The following is a 22656-nucleotide window of genomic DNA, read 5'->3' on the forward strand; positions in this document are numbered from 1 at the left end:
TGCAGTATAATACCATACAACATAACAAAATATAATATAATAAGATAATATATGAAATAATATGCTATGATACAATCTATAACAGTTGCTTTCGCAGTGTAAGTTATGCTCTTCTTTCGTCGCAGTTTTGCAGGAAATAAAATATTTCTTTTTTAATAATAATAATAATAATAATAATAATAATAATAATAATAATAATAATAATAATAATAATAATAATAATAATAATAATAATAATAATAATAATAATAATAATAATAATAATAATAATAATAATAATAATAATAATAATAATAATAATAATAATAACAACAACAACAACAACAATATATAATACAATGTAATATAATTCAATTCAATATATAACAAATAATACAACAAACAACATTCAAACTACAATCCATTTCGCACCCTCTCATTCTGCTACTAACGCAGAAGGCGATAGCACCCAGTCGACGCCGTTCTATTGACCAAATGTCATCATAGACGCTCGGGGAAGTATGAGATAGGAACTTGTGAGGACTTAGTTATCTCACCATTTGACGACCACGGAGAATGTTTTAGTGTAGTATCCATAAATTGTCCGAGAGATAGGAAAAATGTGTGGCTAGCGATGGTGACTTCTTTGAAGAATATTACTGTAACCATTTTCTCAGAAAGGACGTTTTTTTTGTGGCAATTTCCGAGTTACGAAGGTTTAAAGAAAACGCGTTCAACTTTTTTATCATTTCTAAATCGAATAAGTCTTTCAATTCGTGCAAGTAATTAGTTTGCCATACTGGAGATTTGTATAAAGTTGCTTTCGGAATTTGGATTTCGTAAATTGGAGAAAGTCCTCCATATCGGCAACATTTACGAACATTTTCAATCGGATTTCGATCGAACGGGAGGCCGAAATCGTTTTAAAATTATTCTACGAGGATTTATCTTACCGAGCTCTGTTGAGCAATGTCTTTGTATTATATTTGTTTTGTGGAAATTCACTCTCCTGTTTCAGTTACAATAAAATGATTCAGTGATCCCAAAATATTGACACCCGTATATATATATATTAGAGCGGTAAAAATCAACGTGTTTTGTCTCTTACGTTACTTATACCATCATACCTCCGGAACCAGAAGTCGCAGTCATTTTATCTTCGAGCTTGATCAATGGCTCAATACTAGCTTTAAAACGAGCTTAAGCTCGTTGAAATCGGTTAAGCCATCTCTGAGAAAATTGAGTGATAAAAAAAATCCGTTAAACGGTGCACATACATACACACACATACAAACAGACACATCACACACACAGACATTTTCCGCTCTCGTCGAGCTGAGTCAATTGGTATATAAAACTATGGGTCTCCGAACTCCGTTCGATAGTCGGTTTTTCCAGCAATTTTAATACCTATCTATAGAGAGAGTCGAAACGTATCCTATATCCTATATAGGAGTTACAAAGACACTTTGAAATTACCTCGCTATGGTTAAGAAGGTATCGATTAATACTCTGTATTTCAAGATGGTCTAAGATCTCTTTCATTCAGAAAATAAAAATTCTTCGGAAATGTGCTATCTCTGACAACTCACTAGACAGAGTATTTACGATCTGGGATTTTAGTGTAATGTCTGATTCTAAAATTATTTTAAAAATCATCATTACCTCGTCATTGCGCAAGCCAACCGGAATTCAGCATTTGTCATAAAAATGGCGAGAGATTCATGGATATATAAGCAAATAAATAAAAAAATGAATAAATAAACAAATATATAAGCAAATAAATAAATAAAAGTGTTAATAATTAAATGATTAAGTGATTACATAAATACATGAATACCCATAAATACCCATAATTGAGACAACAAATAATTGAATTATATTACGTTTCTAGTGCTTTTATATTATCATAACAATTCAGAATGTTGTTTGATAATATTTCTCCAGAATTCTTTCCTCTCGTGATATACATTTCTCACCATTTTTGGAAATTGATTTATTAGTAGAGAGTCTAAATCAAAAGAATCGGAGTTCTTGTTAATTGGCAGTACTGCAGTCCATTTGAAACCTAGACCGCTTTCATCTGGTGTAGGGTTACCGTATTTGGCAAAATTAGTTAGGAGGTGAACGTAAGTATCTCGAAGTCTGCATTTCTCACTGTCTTCGGGCAGATTAGGTAACATCGAAGGACTGAAAGTATTACGTTCTTTTTGAGCAAAAATTAAACTCGTTTTGGAAACTATTTTTACCTAAATAAGTAAAAAATATCGTCACCGTGACATGCACCATTGATTGAATTTAGTATCATCTTTTTCAGGAAGTTGAATCTACCGCAGTAATCAAATAAATAGTGATAATGATGAACGTTCGGCTGGAACTTCGAAATCCATTCGGCACTCAAGTTGTTACTAGTGAGAAATGTGAGATCCGACATTAAGTCACAAGTTTCGTTAGCTGTGTCCCAGCCAAGATCTCTGCAGTCGAGATAAAACTGTTTTACTTGGCTTCCAAGAATCCATCGTTCGCGATCTTGTGGAGAATGCAGGAAGCGTGGAACGAGCCATTCTGGATGTTGGTTATACTCATGCAGCCGATTTTTGCTCAGCAAAAAAGATATTAAACCTTCCGCCGAGGTACAACCAGACATAATAGGCATATGAATCGTGTCGTAGCTTTTCAAAATTTCTTCCGGAGCTTGTGTTATTATGCTATCTTCGGAGAACTCTCGTTCAATTACCGGCCTGAAAAGAAATCGGAGAGGGCAGGATTGTTCCTTGGGACTAAGAACGTCGTATTGATGATTCATTAAAGATGTAGATGACGCTTTTATCAAAGTAACTGCAATGGAAGAACATCTGTTAACTTTTTCAATGTCTAGTAATTGGATTAGGTGCTAACATCTGTCTAATATTTAATGAAAAAAAATCTGTCAAACTTGCCCAGGATGTTCATTTTTCTGCCTGTGGGTGTGGCAAAATAAACTTTATTGGTTGGATTATTGTTAATTGCAAATTGCAAAATTATAAAGCGATTCCTAATTTTGACTTGGCGATTTGGTAAAAACCCTAATCTATTGTGAAATATTTTTGTAGAAAAGAGCTATACCTAGCACTTCTTGATCTGAGTTACCGGTGTATCCCAGCATGCGGGCAAGAGCTCTTGCTTTTTCTTCTGGATCGACTTGAAACGCATAGTCAGTGCACGAATCCCCACTTTGACAAATTACTCGGTGAAAGTATTTCCTAAAGCATATTTGATTTGCAACTCAATTTGCGATTGTACTGCATTAGTTACCTTGAGTTTGGCGATAAGTAATGCAGGTAGGTTGACCAACTGCCAGCGCTTTGCCCAAACAATGTTACATTTTCGGCATCTCCACCGAACAAATATATGTTTTCATGAACCCATTTCAGAGCTAGGCGCTGGAAGATGTTTTTATTTTCTAGTTCGTAATTTGAAACTACGTTATGTTTACTTACTTGATCTTTCAGTCCAGCGTTACCACTGATCCCGGCATCCGGCAGACAGAGAAATCCGAGTGGTCCCAAGCGATAAAACATCAACACTACAACAACGTCCTGCTGGATAAGGTACTTTGGATCGTAGATCGCAGCACTGGCCGTACCGTATCGGAATCCTCCACCATGAATGTAAACCATAACCGGAAACTTTCTGGGTCCAGCTACTGGCAGAGACGGTGTATAAACATTTAGATACAGTCCATCTTCTGTGCCGATTACAGGCCAATCAAAAATGACCAAACTTTGTTTAATGAAATTCTTATCTGAGCTACAGTTGAGTACTGGTTTATTGAAGCGTTCCAGTGGCTCCGGTGTTCGGAAGCGTAGTTCTCCAATGGGTGGCTTTGCGTAAGGGATACCTTTGAAAAAGTGATATTTTCTTCCATTTGGGAGTTTATCCGTCACACCTTGTACTTTGCCCTGTCGCAATTCAACGATCGGCCGTTCGATACCCGGCCAGAACCGAATTATTAGATTGAGAAGAATGTGTTTAGAAAACGCAAAAGCAAGTTTAAATATAAAAATGAAAAATCGTATCATCTTCACAACTGTGCCTTACAATAGTCCCGCTAGTACTAAAATGAACGAATGACTTGAAAACTGAACTATTTATGTTATACTATCCGACCCAGCCAATGTTGTACAGTTGCATGAAAATGCGACTCCAATTTAAAACTCATTTGCTGACTGTTCAAACAATGGTGTTGATAAATTTTCAGCATTTCCGATCTCAGCGTATGCAAGAAAACGCCGTTGAATTGTTAACACGTTAACAGTCGATATACAGTGCGTCGTATGAGAAACTTTGGACTTCAAATCCGTTCTACAAACCTGCTTTGATCCTCCTAGTGATGTGATGACGCCTTTCTCATATTATTCATACCCTCAGAAATAGTACTAATTACTAATTATAATTAATAAATAACATTTTACGTATGGTATGCTTAACAACCTATTCTTAATCCACCTAGTTTTGTGATAATGATTTTCTCTTGCCATTGACAAAGTCTCATTAAAACTCTTTTTATCTTGTTTTATTAGGATAATTTCTGACACGAGTTTGGGCTCATTTCGTATACAAATTCGTTCAGGTTGATTTGGGTAGTTCATAAAAGCATGCTTCAGCACTTAAGTCACATATTCGGCAACATTTTTCACACCAAATGTATCAGCAATAATACAATTGAACTTGATCATTGATTACTTTCTGATTTAATTCTCTCATCCATATTCAAGAAAATTAAATTTATCGTTTATGTCACTTATACTATTACACCTCCGGAACCGGAAGAGACAGCAATTTGATCCTCAAACTCGATGAATGACCCAATTGTAGCTTTCGAACGCGCACAAGCTTGTTAAAATAGCTAGAATAATATATCATTATTGAGTTCTAATATGAAAAAAACGTGCTTAATCCATCGGTGTTTCAGTTTTCATGACATTATTCTAATGTCCGTCGTTTTAAGTGGCAATTTGCGATTTTAATCACTCATTACTCTGTAATGTCGAAACTGCAAATCGGATCGAATTTGAATCTAAAAGTGTAACAATCGATTAAACATTCCATGATATGTCAAAGTAATTTCCACTTTAGAGTCTAGGGTAATTTAAGGTACTTCCAGAGCCGGTATCCAGGAACCAGCATAACCCAAACCGATTCGTATGGCCATATGACGAATAAATTGCGATATTTTTAAGTCTAACTTTAAAGCTTTTCGGGATTGTCATCTTCTATATCGCTTTGAATTTTAAAAATTCATCATCCTACAATTCCAGAATCGGAAGTCAGAATTGGATAAAACTGGATTTATTTTAATTTGAACTTTTGTTTCTGAAATTCGATTTGGCTTTTTTTGAGAAAACGATTGAGCTTTGAGAAACGATTCAATACTGGAACCGGAATTCGAAATTCGGTGTAGTCGAAGTCAGACAAATTAACCTGAGTAGCTGTATTGTTTTCATTTGTTTCAAAATGTTTGAAAATCAATGTAGACATCTTTGAGGAATCGCAGTGCGAATTAAATTTTTGGGTGCCTTCCGAAACGAAAACTGAATACAACCAAAAATCTTCTAACCCGATAATCCTGATTAATTTTTGTGAAATAGACATTTTTATACTAATCACTCTGTATATCCGAAACCGGAAGTTGGATCTGACTGAAAAACAAAATGTTTTATAGAATCTTAAAACTTTTCATTTGAATCTTAGATGATTCTTAGATATCATTTGAATCTTAGATCGGTTCAGCTATCTACGAGAAAAATGAGTTACATAGTTTTAATTTCGTTTCACATATCATCCTGTAGTTCCGGAACCGGAACCAGAGGAGAACCAAACATAGTTCAAGAACCTTGTTTGGTATACGACTTTTCATATGAATCTGAGTTTGTAGAAAACGGTTGAGTCATCTACGAAAAAAATTGAGTGAAATTATTTGTCACACACGCATTTACTGATCTCGATGAACTGATTCGAATGGTATATGGCTGTTATGTTCTTCCAGCATTTATTGCTCTAAGTAGTTTAAATCAATCTAATAATGGAATTGTTTTCAACTCGAAAATTCTGCCATTATCTGGTTTACATATGGCATATTCGAATGATTATGTTGCCAAAAACGAGCCGTGCTAAAATCGGTCCGAGGCAAAATATCATGCTGTACACAGTCTTTTGGGTACTTAGAAAAAAAAGTATGTAACAGTTTAAAAAATCGTGTTTTATGTTGCTCCCAAGCATTTCTTTGCCAGACAGCGCTCAAAACTTCTACTGCTGGAATAGGGGGAAAAGTCGCTTACACAAAATTTTTGATATCTCCGTTAAAATGGACGGATTTTAAGAATCTATGGCTTATTGGATTGGTATAACCGTGCGGAATCTAAGTCTGAAATATCTTATATTCTGTTTCAAGGTCAATTGTGACAGATACTATCAAAAAACTGAAAATTTTGACATAAAACTTCGTATAAATCAAAAAGTAAATATTCGATCTCAAAACCATTCAATAGCGTTCGGGGTGACGGGGAAACCTTTCATTTGCGACTAGTTTGATCAAAATCGTTCCAGCCATATCTGAGATCTCGACCTCTTAGTTGACAACACACATACAGACACACACACATACATACACACACGGACATTTGCTCAGTTCGTCGAGCTGAATCGATTGGTATATGGCATTCGGCCCTCCGGGCCTCGGAAAATTTTTCTAAAGTTTGAGCGAATCCTATACCTATTTTTTATATTTATAAAAAAAGGTAAAAACTAAATATTATTCTAGTGAATTTATTCTTTTAAACGCTAAAGTGACAAGTTAGAATATAGTAGTGCAAAGAGAATAAATTGCGCTCTGTCGGCTACGTTACTTATGTCTTCATATCTCCGGAACCAGAAGTAAAAACTCCTTGATCTTCGGACTTAAATCACATCCCAAGAGAAGGTTTCCAACGAGGCTAGGATGCTGACTCAGCCATCACCGAGGAAATTGTGCGGAGCAGAAAAAATTGCGTTTCGTCGGTTATGTCACTTATACCATTATTTATTTATTTATTTCGTCAAGCAAATGTAGACTACATATAAATTGTTTACAATGTTCACTTACATACTACGCATTATTTCTACGACAAAGCTGAGATTTAAGTTGATTTTTAGACATAGTAAGGTCAAGATATTCGCAGTATTGATTGTAATGGCGCATTATTCGATTGACTGGACTGTATTTTGCATAATTTGTTCTAGCTTGTTTTTCTAAAAATAATTTCCTGGAACGTAATTGACGGCTAGGTATATAAAAATTTAATTGCGATAATAATGGAGCTGATTGAATGCGTTGAGAAATAATGTCGCTGATAAAATAAAGCATTGCAAAGTCGCGGCGTTCTTTAAGTGTTTGTATATTGATGAGCATGCAGCGTGCTTCATATGATGGTAGAGGAAATGCTGTCCAGTTTAATTTACGAAGTGCATATAAAAGAAATTGTTTTTGAATAGATTCGATGCGTTCTTCGTGAATAATATTGTATGGATTCCATACTAGGCTGCAATATTCCAAAATAGGTCTGACATATGTAGTGTATAATAATTTAATTGTGTATGGGTCCTGAAAGTTATGACTGAAGCGTTTAATAAAGCCCAGCATGCTATTAGCTTTATTGATTATGGTATTGTAGTGTTCCACAAAAGTGAGCTTGGAGTCTAAGATTACGCCTAAATCTCTTACAATTTTACATTTTTCTACAAGTTGATTTCCTAGATGTATGTTTATAGGTATAGTTTCATTTTTCCTACTGAAAGTTATTGAGTTACATTTTTTTACATTGAGTTGGAGTAGACTTTTGCAGCACCAAATGTGGAATAGATTGATTTCGTTCTGGAATATTACAGCGTCGTTAATATTTTTAATTTCCATGAAGAGTTTCATGTCGTCTGCATATATAAGCACTTTCAGATTTTTGAGTATGAAGGAAATGTCGTTTATATGTAAAATGAAAAGGAGAGGCCCTAAGTGAGAACCCTGAGGTACGCCAGAAGTTACATTAATTGGTTCAGACAGAATGTTTTGGAAGCGGACTACCTGTACACGATTCGTTAAGTATGATTTGAGCCATTCCAGAAGAGTATGTTTTATGCCATATTTTTGTAGTTTGTGTAGAAGTAATGGTATGTCAATACGGTCGAAGGCTTTGCTAAAGTCAGTGTAAAGAGTTTCTACGTAGTTTCCGGCGTCCATTGCATTCAGAGTGAATGTCATAAATTCTAAGAGATTTGTTGTAGTTGAGCGGCCTTTAAAAAAGCCATGTTGTTTGTTTGTTATTACATTTTTAAGTTGATGAAAAAGTTTTTCATTTATAATTTTTTCAAATAATTTTGGAATTCATGAGATAATGGCTATTCCACGGTAGTTCCGAATGTTAGATTTTGCACCAGATTTAAATATTGGTACAAGAAAGGAAGATTTCCATGCTTTAGGAAAAGTGCATTTATTAAGTGATAGGTTAAAAAGTAGTTGTAGTGGTAGTGTAAGTTCTTCAGCAAGATTTTTTAAAAATATTGGTGGTATACTGTCAGGTCCAGGCCCTTTTGAGGCGTCTAAGTTTTTCAGTGCTGTCGAAATGTCATGTTCTGATAGATAGTTTACAGAGATGGAGTTGGAAAATGCAGGTATGAAAGAGAAGTATTCACGGTCACGGTCAGTTTCTGAATAAGATGTATATACTTCTTGGAAAAAATTTGCAAAGTGATTGCAGATTTCTGTAGTATTTTTCCCTACATGTTCGTCGAGGTGCATTTGAGATGGAAAATTGTTGCTTTTTATTTTTTTTTTTTTTTTCATAAATACGTTTATTTCATAGGCAATATACATAAGTTTTTCTTCGCCGTGGCATCCACAATACATAGTAGTTTAAACCTAATACATTTCGAATATCATATTAGTATGTTGGTACTCATTAGTTAATCTAAACACTGTTTTTATCAAGCGAGTTGCTATTTTAATTACATTAAATAAAATACATTTATTTTGTACATGATCTTATAACTATTTCAGGATTGTTTGTATCAGTTCACCACTTATATTCAATATCCTATAGTTGGCTATTGGTTGAACTCATGGAAGAGAAAACAGTTTAACATAAAATAAAATTTAAATTGGAACTCCAATGGATTTAATGAAATGATAAAGAAGTTTCATGTATGGAAGGTCACGACAAGCAAGAATGTCGCGAACTGGGACATTGGATAGTCTACCTTGGGTACGCAAGGAATTTATTAGTTGAGATCTGACATCACGAAACTCCACGCATGTCCAAACAACATGGTCAATATCGCGGTAACCTTCGCCGCAAGCACAATGATTAGTCTCGGAAAGTCCAATTCGAAGGAGATGTGCATCTAACGTGTAGTGATTGGACATGAGTCTGGACATCACACGAATCAGTAAAAACCATTCAAGCGAAGAGGTTGTGTTTCGATTGTACTGGCTCGTGAGTTAACGGCTGCTACCGAGACAATTCTAAGCTTCAGGTAGTTAAACTGCCCATAGCAAACGCAATATTCGGGGCGTTTCCCGACTGGAAAGCTAGCAACGAAGGCCATCCCGTTCATACGCACAGAGGTGTAGAGACACAGAGGTGCGAGAGCATAGAAGTGACGAGTCACAGAGGTGCCATCGCATAAAGGTGCGAAGACGAAGGGGTGCAAAGGCACAGAGGTGCTAAAGCAACCCAGTGCTGATCTACCAGGTACCAGAATTTGTACGCTGCGTAGGATCAAAAGAGACGGCATATATCGCGAGGTGCTACACTGCAAGCATCGCATTTGATCGCCACCAAGAGCAAAAGCACTGTACCTGGGGTCAGGTACAGCAAGTGCAGTGGTGTTCACAACGACGGCAGAGCAACTGAGATAGCAGTAAACGACAGAAGACTGCCAATTGGAAACAGCAAAAGACTGCCAATTGGAAATCGTTGGAAGAGCTTCACGTCGTTCTTCACGATAAAGGAACAGAGACATCAGCTACAAGGTAGATTTAATTTAATTTATTTTTTATTTCTTATATCTGAAATTTTACTAAACATAAGTTTTTATTTTGGTATTATTAATTTACAAAAAAAAATTAATGTAATGGATGATCTCATGGAAGATCATCCGAATCCGATTCCGGATACTAGTAAAAGTTTAAATACTCCGAGGGCTAAACATTATCCACAGGGTACCACTGGGCCATGGATAGTCTATCTTCGAAAAAAAGAAAAGATTTTAAACTTGATGCAAATTACAAAGGATTTGACATCACATTTCTCTGAAGTTAAAGAAATCTGTAAGGTTAATAGAGATAAAATTCGAGTTGTAGTTAACGACTTGAAACAGGCAAACGATATTGTAACCTGTAAATTATTTGCTATTGAATATCGAGTTTACATTCCATCGAAGGAGGTAGAAATTGACGGTGTTGTGACTGAAGCAAGTCTGACAGCAGATGATTTACTTAAAAATGGAGTTGGCCGTTTTAAAAACTCCATGCTTGAGGGAGTTAAGATACTCGAGTGCAAACAATTGTACTCAGCATCTATTGTCGATGGAAAAAAGTCTTATCGTCCCTCAGATTCGTTTCGCGTAACATTTGCCGGATCTGCATTGCCTAGCCATGTCTATATCGATAAAATTCGTCTTCCTGTTCGGCTTTTCGTACCGCATGTTATGAATTGCACGAACTGTAAAAAATTCGGACATACAGCTACTTACTGTAGTAATAAGTCCAAATGTATCAAATGTCAAGGGCCTCATAAGGATAATCTTTGCGATAAAGATGTTGAAAAATGTGTTTATTGTGGGGAAAGCCCTCATGATGATCTTTCAGTGTGCGCTGCATTTAAGCTGCGTAAAGACAAAATGAAGCTTTCTTTAAAAGCACGGTCTAAGCGCACATATGCAGAAATGCTCAAAACGGTCATACATGTCTCCCCTTTGGAAACCGAAAACGGTTTTTCAAATCTTGCGGAGCCAGAGGAATCTGACTCTGACGGAAATAGTGAAGATACCTCGTTTGTCACTCCTCAAGGGTCTGTTAAGAGGAGATTAACAAACCACAAAATACCAAAAAAGACACCTAAAATTATACCTTCAAAAAAAGATCCCCGTGTTAAAGCTAAAAAGCCAAATTTAAAACCAAAAACTGTGCCTCCTGGTTTGTCAAATTCACAAACCAATCCAGGAACTAGCTCAAGAAAAGACAATAATCCAGTGGGCTCCATTTCACATTCACCAACAGGATTACTGAAATTTTCGGAAATTGTAGAATGGATTTTCGCTGCATTCAATATTTCTGAACCTCTAAAGACCATCATAACAGCATTCCTTCCAATAGCTAGAACTTTTTTGAAACAGTTATCAGCTCAATGGCCAGCTCTTTCAGGTTTTGTATCATTTGATGGATAATTTATCATCCGCCGCAAATGATTCAATCACTGTCCTGCAGTGGAATTGTCGAAGCATCATGCCAAAACTTGATTCATTTAAAGTTTTGTTGCATAGTCAAAAATGTGATGTATTTGCTTTGTGCGAAACATGGCTTACATCAAACATAGCCTTAAATTTTAATGACTTTAACATTATACGTCTCGACAGAGACTCCCCGTATGGTGGAGTGCTTTTAGGAATTAAGAAATGTTATTCCTTTTATAGATTAAACATTCCTTCGACTTCTAGTATAGAAGTTGTTGCTTGTCAAATAAACATTAAAGGAAAGGACATTTGCATTGCTTCGGTATATATTCCTCCAAGAGCTCAAGTTGGACAACGACAGCTTAATGAAATTGTCGAAGCCCTTCCTGCTCCACGTTTGATTTTAGGAGATTTCAATTCGCACGGAATGATGTGGGGTTCCGTTTACAATGATAGCAGATCATCTCTAATATATAATATTTGCGACAATTTTAGCATGACGGTACTAAATATGGGTAGCATGACACGGATCCCAAGACCTCCTGCACGTCCAAGTGCATTAGATTTATCTCTTTGTTCGACTTCAATTCGACTAGATTGCACCTGGAAAGTATTTCCTGATTTACATGGTAGCGATCATTTACCAATCATCATCTCAATTAGCAGTAACAAAGGCATTGCTAATTCAGTTAATATTCCATATGATTTGACAAAAAATATTGACTGGATTAAATACCAAAGTAATATTTCAAGTGTCTTAACTTCAATGGAAGAGCTTCCCCCACTTGAAGAATATGACTTCCTCGTTTGTTCGATTCTGGAGGCCGCAGAACAAGCCCAAACCAAACGATTTCTTGGTCCATCGTCTAACAGAAGACCTCCAAATCCTTGGTGGGACAAAGAGTGCTCAGATGCTAAACACGCGAAACAAAATGCTTTCAAGACGTTTTTAAAACGAGGAGGAGGAACTCCTCAGAATTTTGAAAAATTCTTGGTTTTAGAAACCAAGTACAAGAACATACTTCGGGTTAAGAAATGCAGCTATTGGAGACATTTTGTGGAAGGTTTGTCAAGAGAAACCTCAATGAGCACTCTTTGGAATACGGCCAGACGAATGAGGAATCGTAACGTAGGAAATGAGAGTGAGGAGTACTCGAATCGATGGATATTTGATTTTGCGAGGAAAGTTTGTCCAGATTCCGTTCCTACGCATAGCATTGTTAGGGAGTCTTCTTCAAATGATGATTCCATTGATAGCCCCTTTTCAATGATGGAATTTTCCATAGCACTCATGTCTTGTAACAATAACGCCCCTGGATTGGACAGAATTAAATTCAACTTGGTGAAGAATCTGCCCGACCTCGCAAAAAGACGTTTGTTGGAATTGTTCAACAAGTTTCTTGAGCAAAATATTGTTCCACCTGACTGGAGACAAGTGAAAGTTATCGCCATTCAAAAGCCGGGGAAACCAGCTTCCAATCACAACTCATATAGACCCATTGCGATGTTGTCCTGCATCAGAAAATTGTTCGAAAAAATTATTCTACGACGTCTCGACACTTGGGTCGAGACGAACGGTTTGTTGTCAGATACTCAGTTTGGCTTCCGTAGAAATAAAGGGACGAATGATTGCCTTGCATTACTTTCGTCTGACATCCAAATTGCCTTCGCTCAAAAGCAACAAATGGCATCTGTATTTTTAGACATTAAAGGAGCATTTGATTCAGTTTCCATTGATGTTCTTTCAGACAAGCTCCACCAACATGGACTCCCAGCGGTTATAAATAATTATTTGCACAACCTTTTGTCAGAGAAACGCATGCATTTTTCACATGGCGATTTGGCAACAACCAGAATTAGCTACATGGGTCTCCCGCAAGGCTCATGCCTCAGTCCGCTCCTCTATAATTTTTACGTGAATGACATTGACAGCTGTCTAGTAACCCCATGTACACTAAGACAATTGGCAGATGATGGCGTGGTTTCAGTTACTGGATCCAAAGCTATTGATCTGCAAAAACCATTGCAAGATACCTTAGATAAATTGTCCGTTTGGGCTGTTCATCTTGGTATCGAATTCTCTGCGGAGAAAACAGAGCTGGTCGTCTTTTCAAAAAAGCATGATCCCGCGCAACTTCAGCTTCATATGATGGGAAGAATAATCGAACAGGTTTTGACTTTCAAATACCTCGGGGTGTGGTTTGATTCCAAATGCACGTGGGGAGGACACATTAGGTATCTGATAACGAAATGCCAACAAAGAGTAAATTTTCTTCGAACAATAACAGGGTCTTGGTGGGGTGCTCATCCGCAAGATCTAATAAAATTGTATCAGACAACGATACTTTCAGTGATGGAATATGGATGCGTTTGTTTTCGTTCCGCTGCAAATTCTCATATTATCAAACTTGAGCGAATTCAGTACCGTTGTTTGCGAATTGCTTTAGGCTGCATGCATTCGACACATACAATGAGTCTTGAAGTTCTGGCGGGAGTTCTTCCATTAAAAGATCGATTTTGGGAGCTTTCATCACGCCTGCTAATAAGATGTGATGTGCTGAATCCCATGGTAATTAATAATTTCGAACGACTAGTCGAGCTTCGATCTCAAACAAAATTCATGACAGTATATTTTAACCATATGTCACAGGAAATCAACCCTTCAAGATATATTCCTATCCGTGTCAGCCTCCTAAATGTACCTGACTCAACTTTATTTTTCGACACATCCATGCAGCGCGAAGTGCGTGGAATCCCGGACCACCTACGCTCTATGGAAATCCCAAAAATATTTTCAAGTAAGTTCAGGCATATTAACTCTGAGAAAATGTTTTACACGGACGGATCGCGAATGGAAGAAGCGACAGGGTTTGGTATGTTCAACAATAATGTTTCGGCCTCATTCAAGCTTCAAGAACCTGCATCTGTTTATATAGCAGAGTTAGCAGCAGTTCATTATAGCTTGAATGTAATCGTCACATTATCTCCAAACCATTATTTCCTCTTCACAGATAGTCTGAGTGCAATTGAAGCCATTCGCTCAAACGCTGCTGGCAAAAATGAACCGTTTTTCTTGGGTAAAATAAAACAGTGTCTGAACGACATATTGAATAATAATTATCTAATCACAATAGTTTGGGTTCCGGCTCATTGCTCCATTCCAGGCAATGAAAGAGCCGATATTTTAGCCAAACGTGGTGCTATTGAGGGTGAAATTTATGAGAGACCGATTGCTTTCAACGAATTCTATAGCGCGTCTCGCCAAAGAACACTTGCCAGCTGGCAAGCTTCTTGGGATAAAGATGATCTGGGTCGGTGGATGCACTCAATTATTCCTAAAATATCGACAAAGGCATGGTTCAGGGGACTGGATGTGAGTAGAGATTTCATTCGTGTGATGTCCAGACTCATGTCCAATCACTACACGTTAGATGCACATCTCCTTCGAATTGGACTTTCCGAGACTAATCATTGTGCTTGCGGCGAAGGTTACCGCGATATTGACCATGTTGTTTGGACATGCGTGGAGTTTCGTGATGTCAGATCTCAACTAATAAATTCCTTGCGTACCCAAGGTAGACTATCCAATGTCCCAGTTCGCGACATTCTTGCTTGTCGTGACCTTCCATACATGAAACTTCTTTATCATTTCATTAAATCCATTGGAGTTCCAATTTAAATTTTATTTTATGTTAAACTGTTTTCTCTTCCATGAGTTCAACCAATAGCCAACTATAGGATATTGAATATAAGTGGTGAACTGATACAAACAATCCTGAAATAGTTATAAGATCATGTACAAAATAAATGTATTTTATTTAATGTAATTTAAAATAGCAACTCGCTTGATAAAAACAGTGTTTAGATTAACTAATGAGTACCAACATACTAATATGATATTCGAAATGTATTAGGTTTAAACTACTATGTATTGTGGATGCCACGGCGAAGAAAAACTTATGTATATTGCCTATGAAATAAACGTATTTATGAAAAAAAAAAAAAATCACACGAATGAAATCTCTACTCACATCCAGTCCCCTGAACCATGCCTTTGTCGATATTTTAGGAATAATTGAGTGCATCCACCGACCCAGATCATCTTTATCCCAAGAAGCTTGCCAGCTGGCAAGTGTTCTTTGGCGAGACGCGCTATAGAATTCGTTGAAAGCAATCGGTCTCTCATAAATTTCACCCTCAATAGCACCACGTTTGGCTAAAATATCGGCTCTTTCATTGCCTGGAATGGAGCAATGAGCCGGAACCCAAACTATTGTGATTAGATAATTATTATTCAATATGTCGTTCAGACACTGTTTTATTTTACCCAAGAAAAACGGTTCATTTTTGCCAGCAGCGTTTGAGCGAATGGCTTCAATTGCACTCAGACTATCTGTGAAGAGGAAATAATGGTTTGGAGATAATGTGACGATTACATTCAAGCTATAATGAACTGCTGCTAACTCTGCTATATAAACAGATGCAGGTTCTTGAAGCTTGAATGAGGCCGAAACATTATTGTTGAACATACCAAACCCTGTCGCTTCTTCCATTCGCGATCCGTCCGTGTAAAACATTTTCTCAGAGTTAATATGCCTGAACTTACTTGAAAATATTTTTGGGATTTCCATAGAGCGTAGGTGGTCCGGGATTCCACGCACTTCGCGCTGCATGGATGTGTCGAAAAATAAAGTTGAGTCAGGTACATTTAGGAGGCTGACACGGATAGGAATATATCTTGAAGGGTTGATTTCCTGTGACATATGGTTAAAATATACTGTCATGAATTTTGTTTGAGATCGAAGCTCGACTAGTCGTTTGTTGCTTTTTAGTTTAGTTTTTGTGTAGTTAAAAAAGTTCTTAGGGCAAGTCTTTATTTCGTTTTCAATTTTGCGGTTATATTCTTCATGTGCTGTGTTAATGACTATTTTAAGTTGATTGCATAGATTTAAGTAATTTTGAAGATGAGCGTCACTTTTTTCTTGTTTGTAAGTTTTGTGTGCTTTTTGTTTCCTATTTTTCAAATGTTTTAGTTGTGAATTGAACCATACAGGTAATTTGCTGTTATGATTTTTTCTTCTTCTTTTCATAGGCAAAGTTTCGGCTAATATTTTGTTTATAATGTGATAAAATTTGTTTACTTCGACGTCGACATTTCCTTCTGTACTCAGTATGTTCCGCCAATTTATTATACTTAGTCTACACTTGACTACTTCAAAGTCAATTTTATTGTATTCCGGCACTTCCTCATATTCCAAGTCGTAGGGAAGGGATGCATTGTGTGTAAATAATGAATATTCAATTGCGGTGTGAAATGCTTCATTTTTCCATAATGGCAGGTTTGATGCATTCACACAAAAGTCTTCTGTGCAATTTGTGAAAAGAAGGTCTAAATATGCGTTTTGTTGATTTTTTACGGAGTTTACTTGATGTAGGCCAAAATTAGAAATTTTGTCGAAAAAGTAGTGCAATGTTTCGTTTTCTCCTACGACTGGAAGTAAGATTGATTCATTTTCAATGTCAGAAATGAAGTCCGCATTACGTTGATTGAAGTCGCCAAAAATATGAAGCTTTACTTCAGGTTCCATATTCGAAATAATTGTGTCTAAAGATTGAAAGAATAATTCAAAAGAGAATTTGTTCGCATTTTCGGGTGGGAAGTAGACAGAGCAGTACACCGAAACCTCCATTTACGAACTAAACGGGGGTTCGTAAAAAGAGGTAGTTCGTAAAAAAAGTTTACGTTATTTGGGATTTGGTTCGTAAAAAAAGTTTACGTTATTTGGGATTTGGTTCGTAAAAAAAGTTTACGTTATTTGGGATTTGGTTCGTAAAAAAAGTTTTGTGTGATTATTGTGGAAACCGCGCATCATATGTTTATTTTCGGAACGGATGTGAAGAGTAAGTGCAAGAAAATGATGTTTGGGTTCGTTTCAAAATCCAAGATGGCGGCTTCCGGTTTATTGAGATTGCCTAAAACCCCTAACAATATGGGTATCTTCGGAACGGAATTGATGAGTAGATGTCAGAAAACGATGTTTGAGGTAGTTTTGAAATTCAAGATGACGACTTCCGGTTTGTTGATATTTCTTGAAAACCCTTGCAATATGGGTATTTTCGGAACGGAATTGATGAGTAGATGTCAGAAAACGTTGTTTCAGGTGGTTTTGAAATTCAAGATGGCGACTTCCGGTTTATTGATATTCCTTGAAAACCCTTGCAATATGGGTATTTTCGGAACGGGGTTAATGAGTATGTATCAGAAAACGATGTTTGAGGTAGTTTTGAAATTCAAGATGGCGACTTCCGGTTTGTTGATATTCCTTGAAAACCCTTGCAATATGGGTATTTTCGGAACGGAATTGATGAGTAGATGTCTGAAAACGATGTTTGAGGTAGTTTTGAAATTCAAGATGGCGACTTCCGGTTTGTTGATATTTCTTGAAAACCCTTGCAATATGGGTATTTTCGGAACGGAATTGATGAGTAGATGTCAGAAAACGTTGTTTGAGGTGGTTTTGAAATTCAAGATGGCGACTTCCGGTTTATTGATATTCCTTGAAAACCCTTGCAATATGGGTATTTTCGGAACGGGGTTAATGAGTAGATATCAGAAAACGATTTTTGAGGTAGTTTTGAAATTCAAGATGGCGACTTCCGGTTTGTTGATATTCCTTCAAAACACTTGCAATATGGGTATTTTCGGAACGGGGTTAATGAGTAGATATCAGAAAACGATTTTTGAGGTAGTTTTGAAATTCAAGATGGCGACGGTTTGTTGATATTCCTTGAAAACCCTTGCATTATGGGTATTTTCGGAACGGAATTGATGAGTAGATGTCAGAAAACGATGTTTGAAGTAGTTTTGAAATTCAAGATGGCTACTTCCGGTTTGTTGATATTCCTTGAAAACCCTTACAATATGGGTATTTTTTAAACGGGGTTAATGAGTAGATGTCGGAAAATGATGTTTGAAGTGGTTCTGAAATCCAAGATGGCTACTTCCGGTTTGTTGATATTCCTTGAAAACCCTTACAATATGGATATTTTCGGAACGGGATTGATGAGTAGATATCAGAAAACGATGTTTGAGGTGGTTCTGACATCCAATATGGTGTCATCCGGTTTCTTGATATTCCTTGAAAACCCTTACATAATGGGTATTTTCAGAACGGGATTGATGAGTAGATGTCAGAAAACAATGTTTGAGGTGGTTCTTAGTTCCAAGATGGCAACTTCCGGTTTCTTGATATTCCTTGAAAACCCATACAATATGGGTATTTTTGGAACGGGGTTGATGATTAGTTGTCAGAACACGATGTTTGAGGTGGTTCTTGAATCCAAGATGGTAACTTCCGATTTGTTGATATTCCTTAAAACCCCTTACAATATGGGTACTTTCGGAAAGAGATTTAAAAGTAGACGTCGGAAAATTATATATGAGGTGGTCTTGAAATACAAAACAGTGACTTCCGGTTGATTATTATCTTTTGAAAGTTTTTGCCATTTTCCTTTAACTCTTTATTCCTTTAAAACACTATACCGTTCCGAAAATACCCATATTGTATGGGTTTTCAAGGAATATCAACAAACCGGAAGTCGCCATATTGGATTTCAGAACCACCTCAAACATCATTTTCGGACATCTACTCATTAACCCCGTTCCGAAAATACCCATATCGTAAGGGTTTTCGAGGAATATGAACAAACCGGAAGTCGCCATCTTGAATTTCAAAACTACCTCAAACATCGTTTTCTGACATCTACTCATCAATTCCGTTCCGAAAATATCCATATTGTATGGGTTTTCAAGGAATATCAACACACCGGAAGTCGCCATCTTGGATTTGAGAACCACTTCAAACATAATTTTCCGACATCTACTCATCAATTCCGTTCCGAAAATACCCATATTGCAAGGGTTTTCAAGGAATATCGATAAACCGGAAGTCGACTTCTTGGATTTCAGAACCACCTCAAACATCATTTTCCGACATCTACTCATTAACCCCGTTCCGAAAATACCCATATTGTATGGGTTTTCAAGGAATATCCACAAACCGGAAGTCGCCATCTTGGATTCCAGAACCACTTCAAACATAATTTTCCGACATCTACTCATTAACCCCGTTTCGAAAATACCCATATTGTAAGGGTTTTCAAGGAATATTAGCAAATCGGAAGTAGCCATCTTGAATTTCAAAACTACTTCAAACATCGTTTTCTGACATCTACTCATCAATTCCATTCCGAAAATATCCATATTGTATGGGTTTTCAAGGAATATCAACACACCGGAAGTCGCCATCTTGGATTTGAGAACCACTTCAAACATAATTTTCCGACATCTACTCATCAATTTCGTTCAGAAAATACCCATATTGCAAGGGTTTTCAAGGAATATCAACACACCGGAAGTCGCCATCTTGGATTTGAGAACCACTTCAAACATAATTTTCCGACATCTTCTTATCAATTCCGTTCCGAAAATACCCATATTGCAAGGGTTTTCAAGAAATTTCGATAAACCGGAAGTCGACATCTTGGATTTCAGAACCACCTCAAACATCATTTTCCGACATCTACTCATTAACCCCGTTCCGGAAATACCCATATTATATAGGTTTTCAAAGAATATCAACAAACCGAAAGTCGCCATCTTGAATTTCAAAACTACCTCAAACATCGTTTTTTGACATCTACTCATCAATTCCGTTCCGAAAATACCCATATTGTATGGGTTTTCAAGGAATATCAATCAACTGGAAGTCGCCATCTTGGATTTCCAAAATATGTCAAACATCATTTTCCGGAATCTACTCCTTAAACCTGTTCCAAAAATACCAATATTGTAGTAGTTTCCATGGAGTCGGAAATCACTTTCGATGAATGACAAAACCTCTTTTTACGAAGTAGGTTCGTAAAAAAAGTTTACGTTATCTGGGATTTGGTTCGTAAAAAAAGTTTACGTTATTTGGGATTTGGTTCGTAAAAAGAGGTACGTAAAAAAGGTTACGTTAAAATTATTTCCAAATACTTCTTCGCTTCTTACACTTTCATCCCAGCTGCTCTCAGTTCCAAGGATTACGTCGAAAGAGGAGGTTATTAAATTTTGGTGAATTTCTTTCATTTTGGCCGGGCTTTTCATGCGGTTGAAATTTTGGCAATAGACCAAAATTTCAGTAACATTTTGTCTGTGAAGCGAAGAAGTTTTTAAGAATTCTGGAATACTTACATTACTAATTCCTGTTTCTATTCCTTCGTCAAAGGGCATCCCCGGAACCGGAAGTAACAGCCAATTGATCTTTTAACTTGATTCACATCCCAATAGTAGCTTTCGATCGAGTCTGAGATTGTCGAAATCGATTGGACCATCTCCGAAAAAATTGAGCGGAGAGAAAAAATGCGTTTTGTCAGTTACGTCACATATACCATTATATCTCCGAAATCGGAAGCGACAGCCACTTTATCGTCGAACTTAATTCACATCCTAAAAGTTGCTAAGATTCCTAAGATTATTAAAATCGGTTCAGCAATCTCCGAGAACATTGTGCGGAAAAAAGTGTTTTGTCGATTATGTCATTTATGCTCTTATATCTCCGGAAACCGGAAGTGGCAGCCAACAGATCTTCAAACGAGATTTACATCCCAATAGTAGCAAACCTAAGGTGGTTAAATTCGATTAGACCATCTCCGAGAAAATTGTGCGGGAAAAAAATATTCGAAAAATACACACAGACATTTTCCGATCTCGTCAAGCTGAGTCGAAAGGTATAGGAAAGGGGGTTTCGGAGCTCCGATTAAAAGTCGGTTTTCCAGCAATTCTATTAACTGTCTATAGAATTGTATCTATCGACTTGCTCAATCGGGTTCTTATTTAATCAGGGTCGGCTGTTGCTCAAGGAGGACTCACAGCCATTCGGCATGCAAGACAGAAACAAGGATCAATGAAAAAACAGTTAAACAATACAAATGAAGTACATTTTAACATTTATATTTAAGGATGTTTCTCCTACATGGTCAATACTGTTGCGCCGTCAGGAACTGTTGTAAAAAAAACTCTGCGGGTAGAGAGGGGATAGCGTAAAGAAACATTTTAGAGTAGATAGAGAAATACCAAGAGTCCAGCGGGTTCTGGGTATGGTCGTTATTGTGGCTCTACGTTAGGCGCAGCACAAGGGGAACTCATCAGTCCAGATATCAGTGAGCGGGAGCCAGGTTTTATCAGTACTCCCGAACTCAAACCTTCAAAGCGTCCGATCACTCACGATTCCGTGATCTGGTGGGTTTTGTCGTACATTCGTAGCCAATCGAAATGATGGTGTGAAATTCTTCCCTGTAGTCAGGCTTATGACGTTAAAACATTCCACGTGGTCATGAAGGGTCCCACGACTTTTCCGGTCATCTGTCCGGTTCGATTTATACCGAGATATACTCCAAAACTAGACACGTTTGAGAAAGTTCCATTTAAAAAGCAATGTCCAATGCAAGAGCCCACTTTTGATAAGGCGGCTTCTAAACTTTTTCTCCACCTGGTTGGAGTAACGAGCTTCCACGTCCGAACTCAAAGACAATATTTTTCTATTTTAACCTATATCTCCCTTCACTGTTAACCTTTTCTATCCTCTTCCTATTTCTCACTCTTTCTCCGTTCCACTCTTTAAAAAACAGTGGTGATGTTTTCCAGTAAATTTTTTCGCTCGATGACAAAAACACGCCGATGGCATATTTAAGAGATGTTAGACATTAGTTAGAGCTTCTATACTAAGTCAAAGTCTTGGCATTACATTCCTTTTGTGGAATTTGGCCTTTCTGTTTCAACAGACTTCGCAGCCGATTCTTAGTGTACAGAATCATTACATGGCTAGTACTATGGATTCTACTTCTATACTAAGTATTAGTAAGATTAGCATGTTTTGTAAAATTTATAACTTAACCTATTAAAACAATTTATATTGAACCTTGAATGAATTTAAAAAAGAAAAACTAAATTAACAAAGAAACAAAATGTATCTGCCATGATGTGGACCTGTTACACTGTTAAGGTGTCAACGGTAACAAGAGTAAGGCAAAACTTTGTCAGCAAAACTGTACAAAACTATAGGAAAGTTTGTTAGTGCGTAAACTAGCATACCCTAACAAGTTACGTCGTGCCAAATTTCAATAAACTTAAAATGTCACAATTAGTCCCAAATTTGAATCCCCTGTAACTTT

At 36.9% G+C, this 22656-nt stretch overlaps 1 protein-coding gene across 1 annotated transcript in view; it reads right to left on the reverse strand.

Moving 5' to 3' along the window:
* Positions 1 to 349: 349 nt before the first annotated feature.
* LOC131434085 (uncharacterized) overlaps positions 350 to 22656 on the reverse strand; it is a 53308-nt gene continuing 31001 nt past the window's right edge. Inside the window, exons 5-9 of the mRNA XM_058600732.1 lie at positions 3459 to 4054; positions 3274 to 3401; positions 3085 to 3221; positions 2229 to 2817; positions 350 to 2169 (exon numbers count right to left, since the gene is read on the reverse strand). Coding sequence (XP_058456715.1) covers positions 1887 to 2169; positions 2229 to 2817; positions 3085 to 3221; positions 3274 to 3401; positions 3459 to 4054 — 1733 coding nt within the window. The 3' untranslated portion in view covers positions 350 to 1886. The remainder of the gene's footprint in view (positions 2170 to 2228; positions 2818 to 3084; positions 3222 to 3273; positions 3402 to 3458; positions 4055 to 22656) is intronic.

The sequence above is a fragment of the Malaya genurostris genome, chromosome 3, assembly GCF_030247185.1.
Source record: "Malaya genurostris strain Urasoe2022 chromosome 3, Malgen_1.1, whole genome shotgun sequence".
NCBI lineage: Eukaryota > Metazoa > Arthropoda > Insecta > Diptera > Culicidae > Malaya > Malaya genurostris.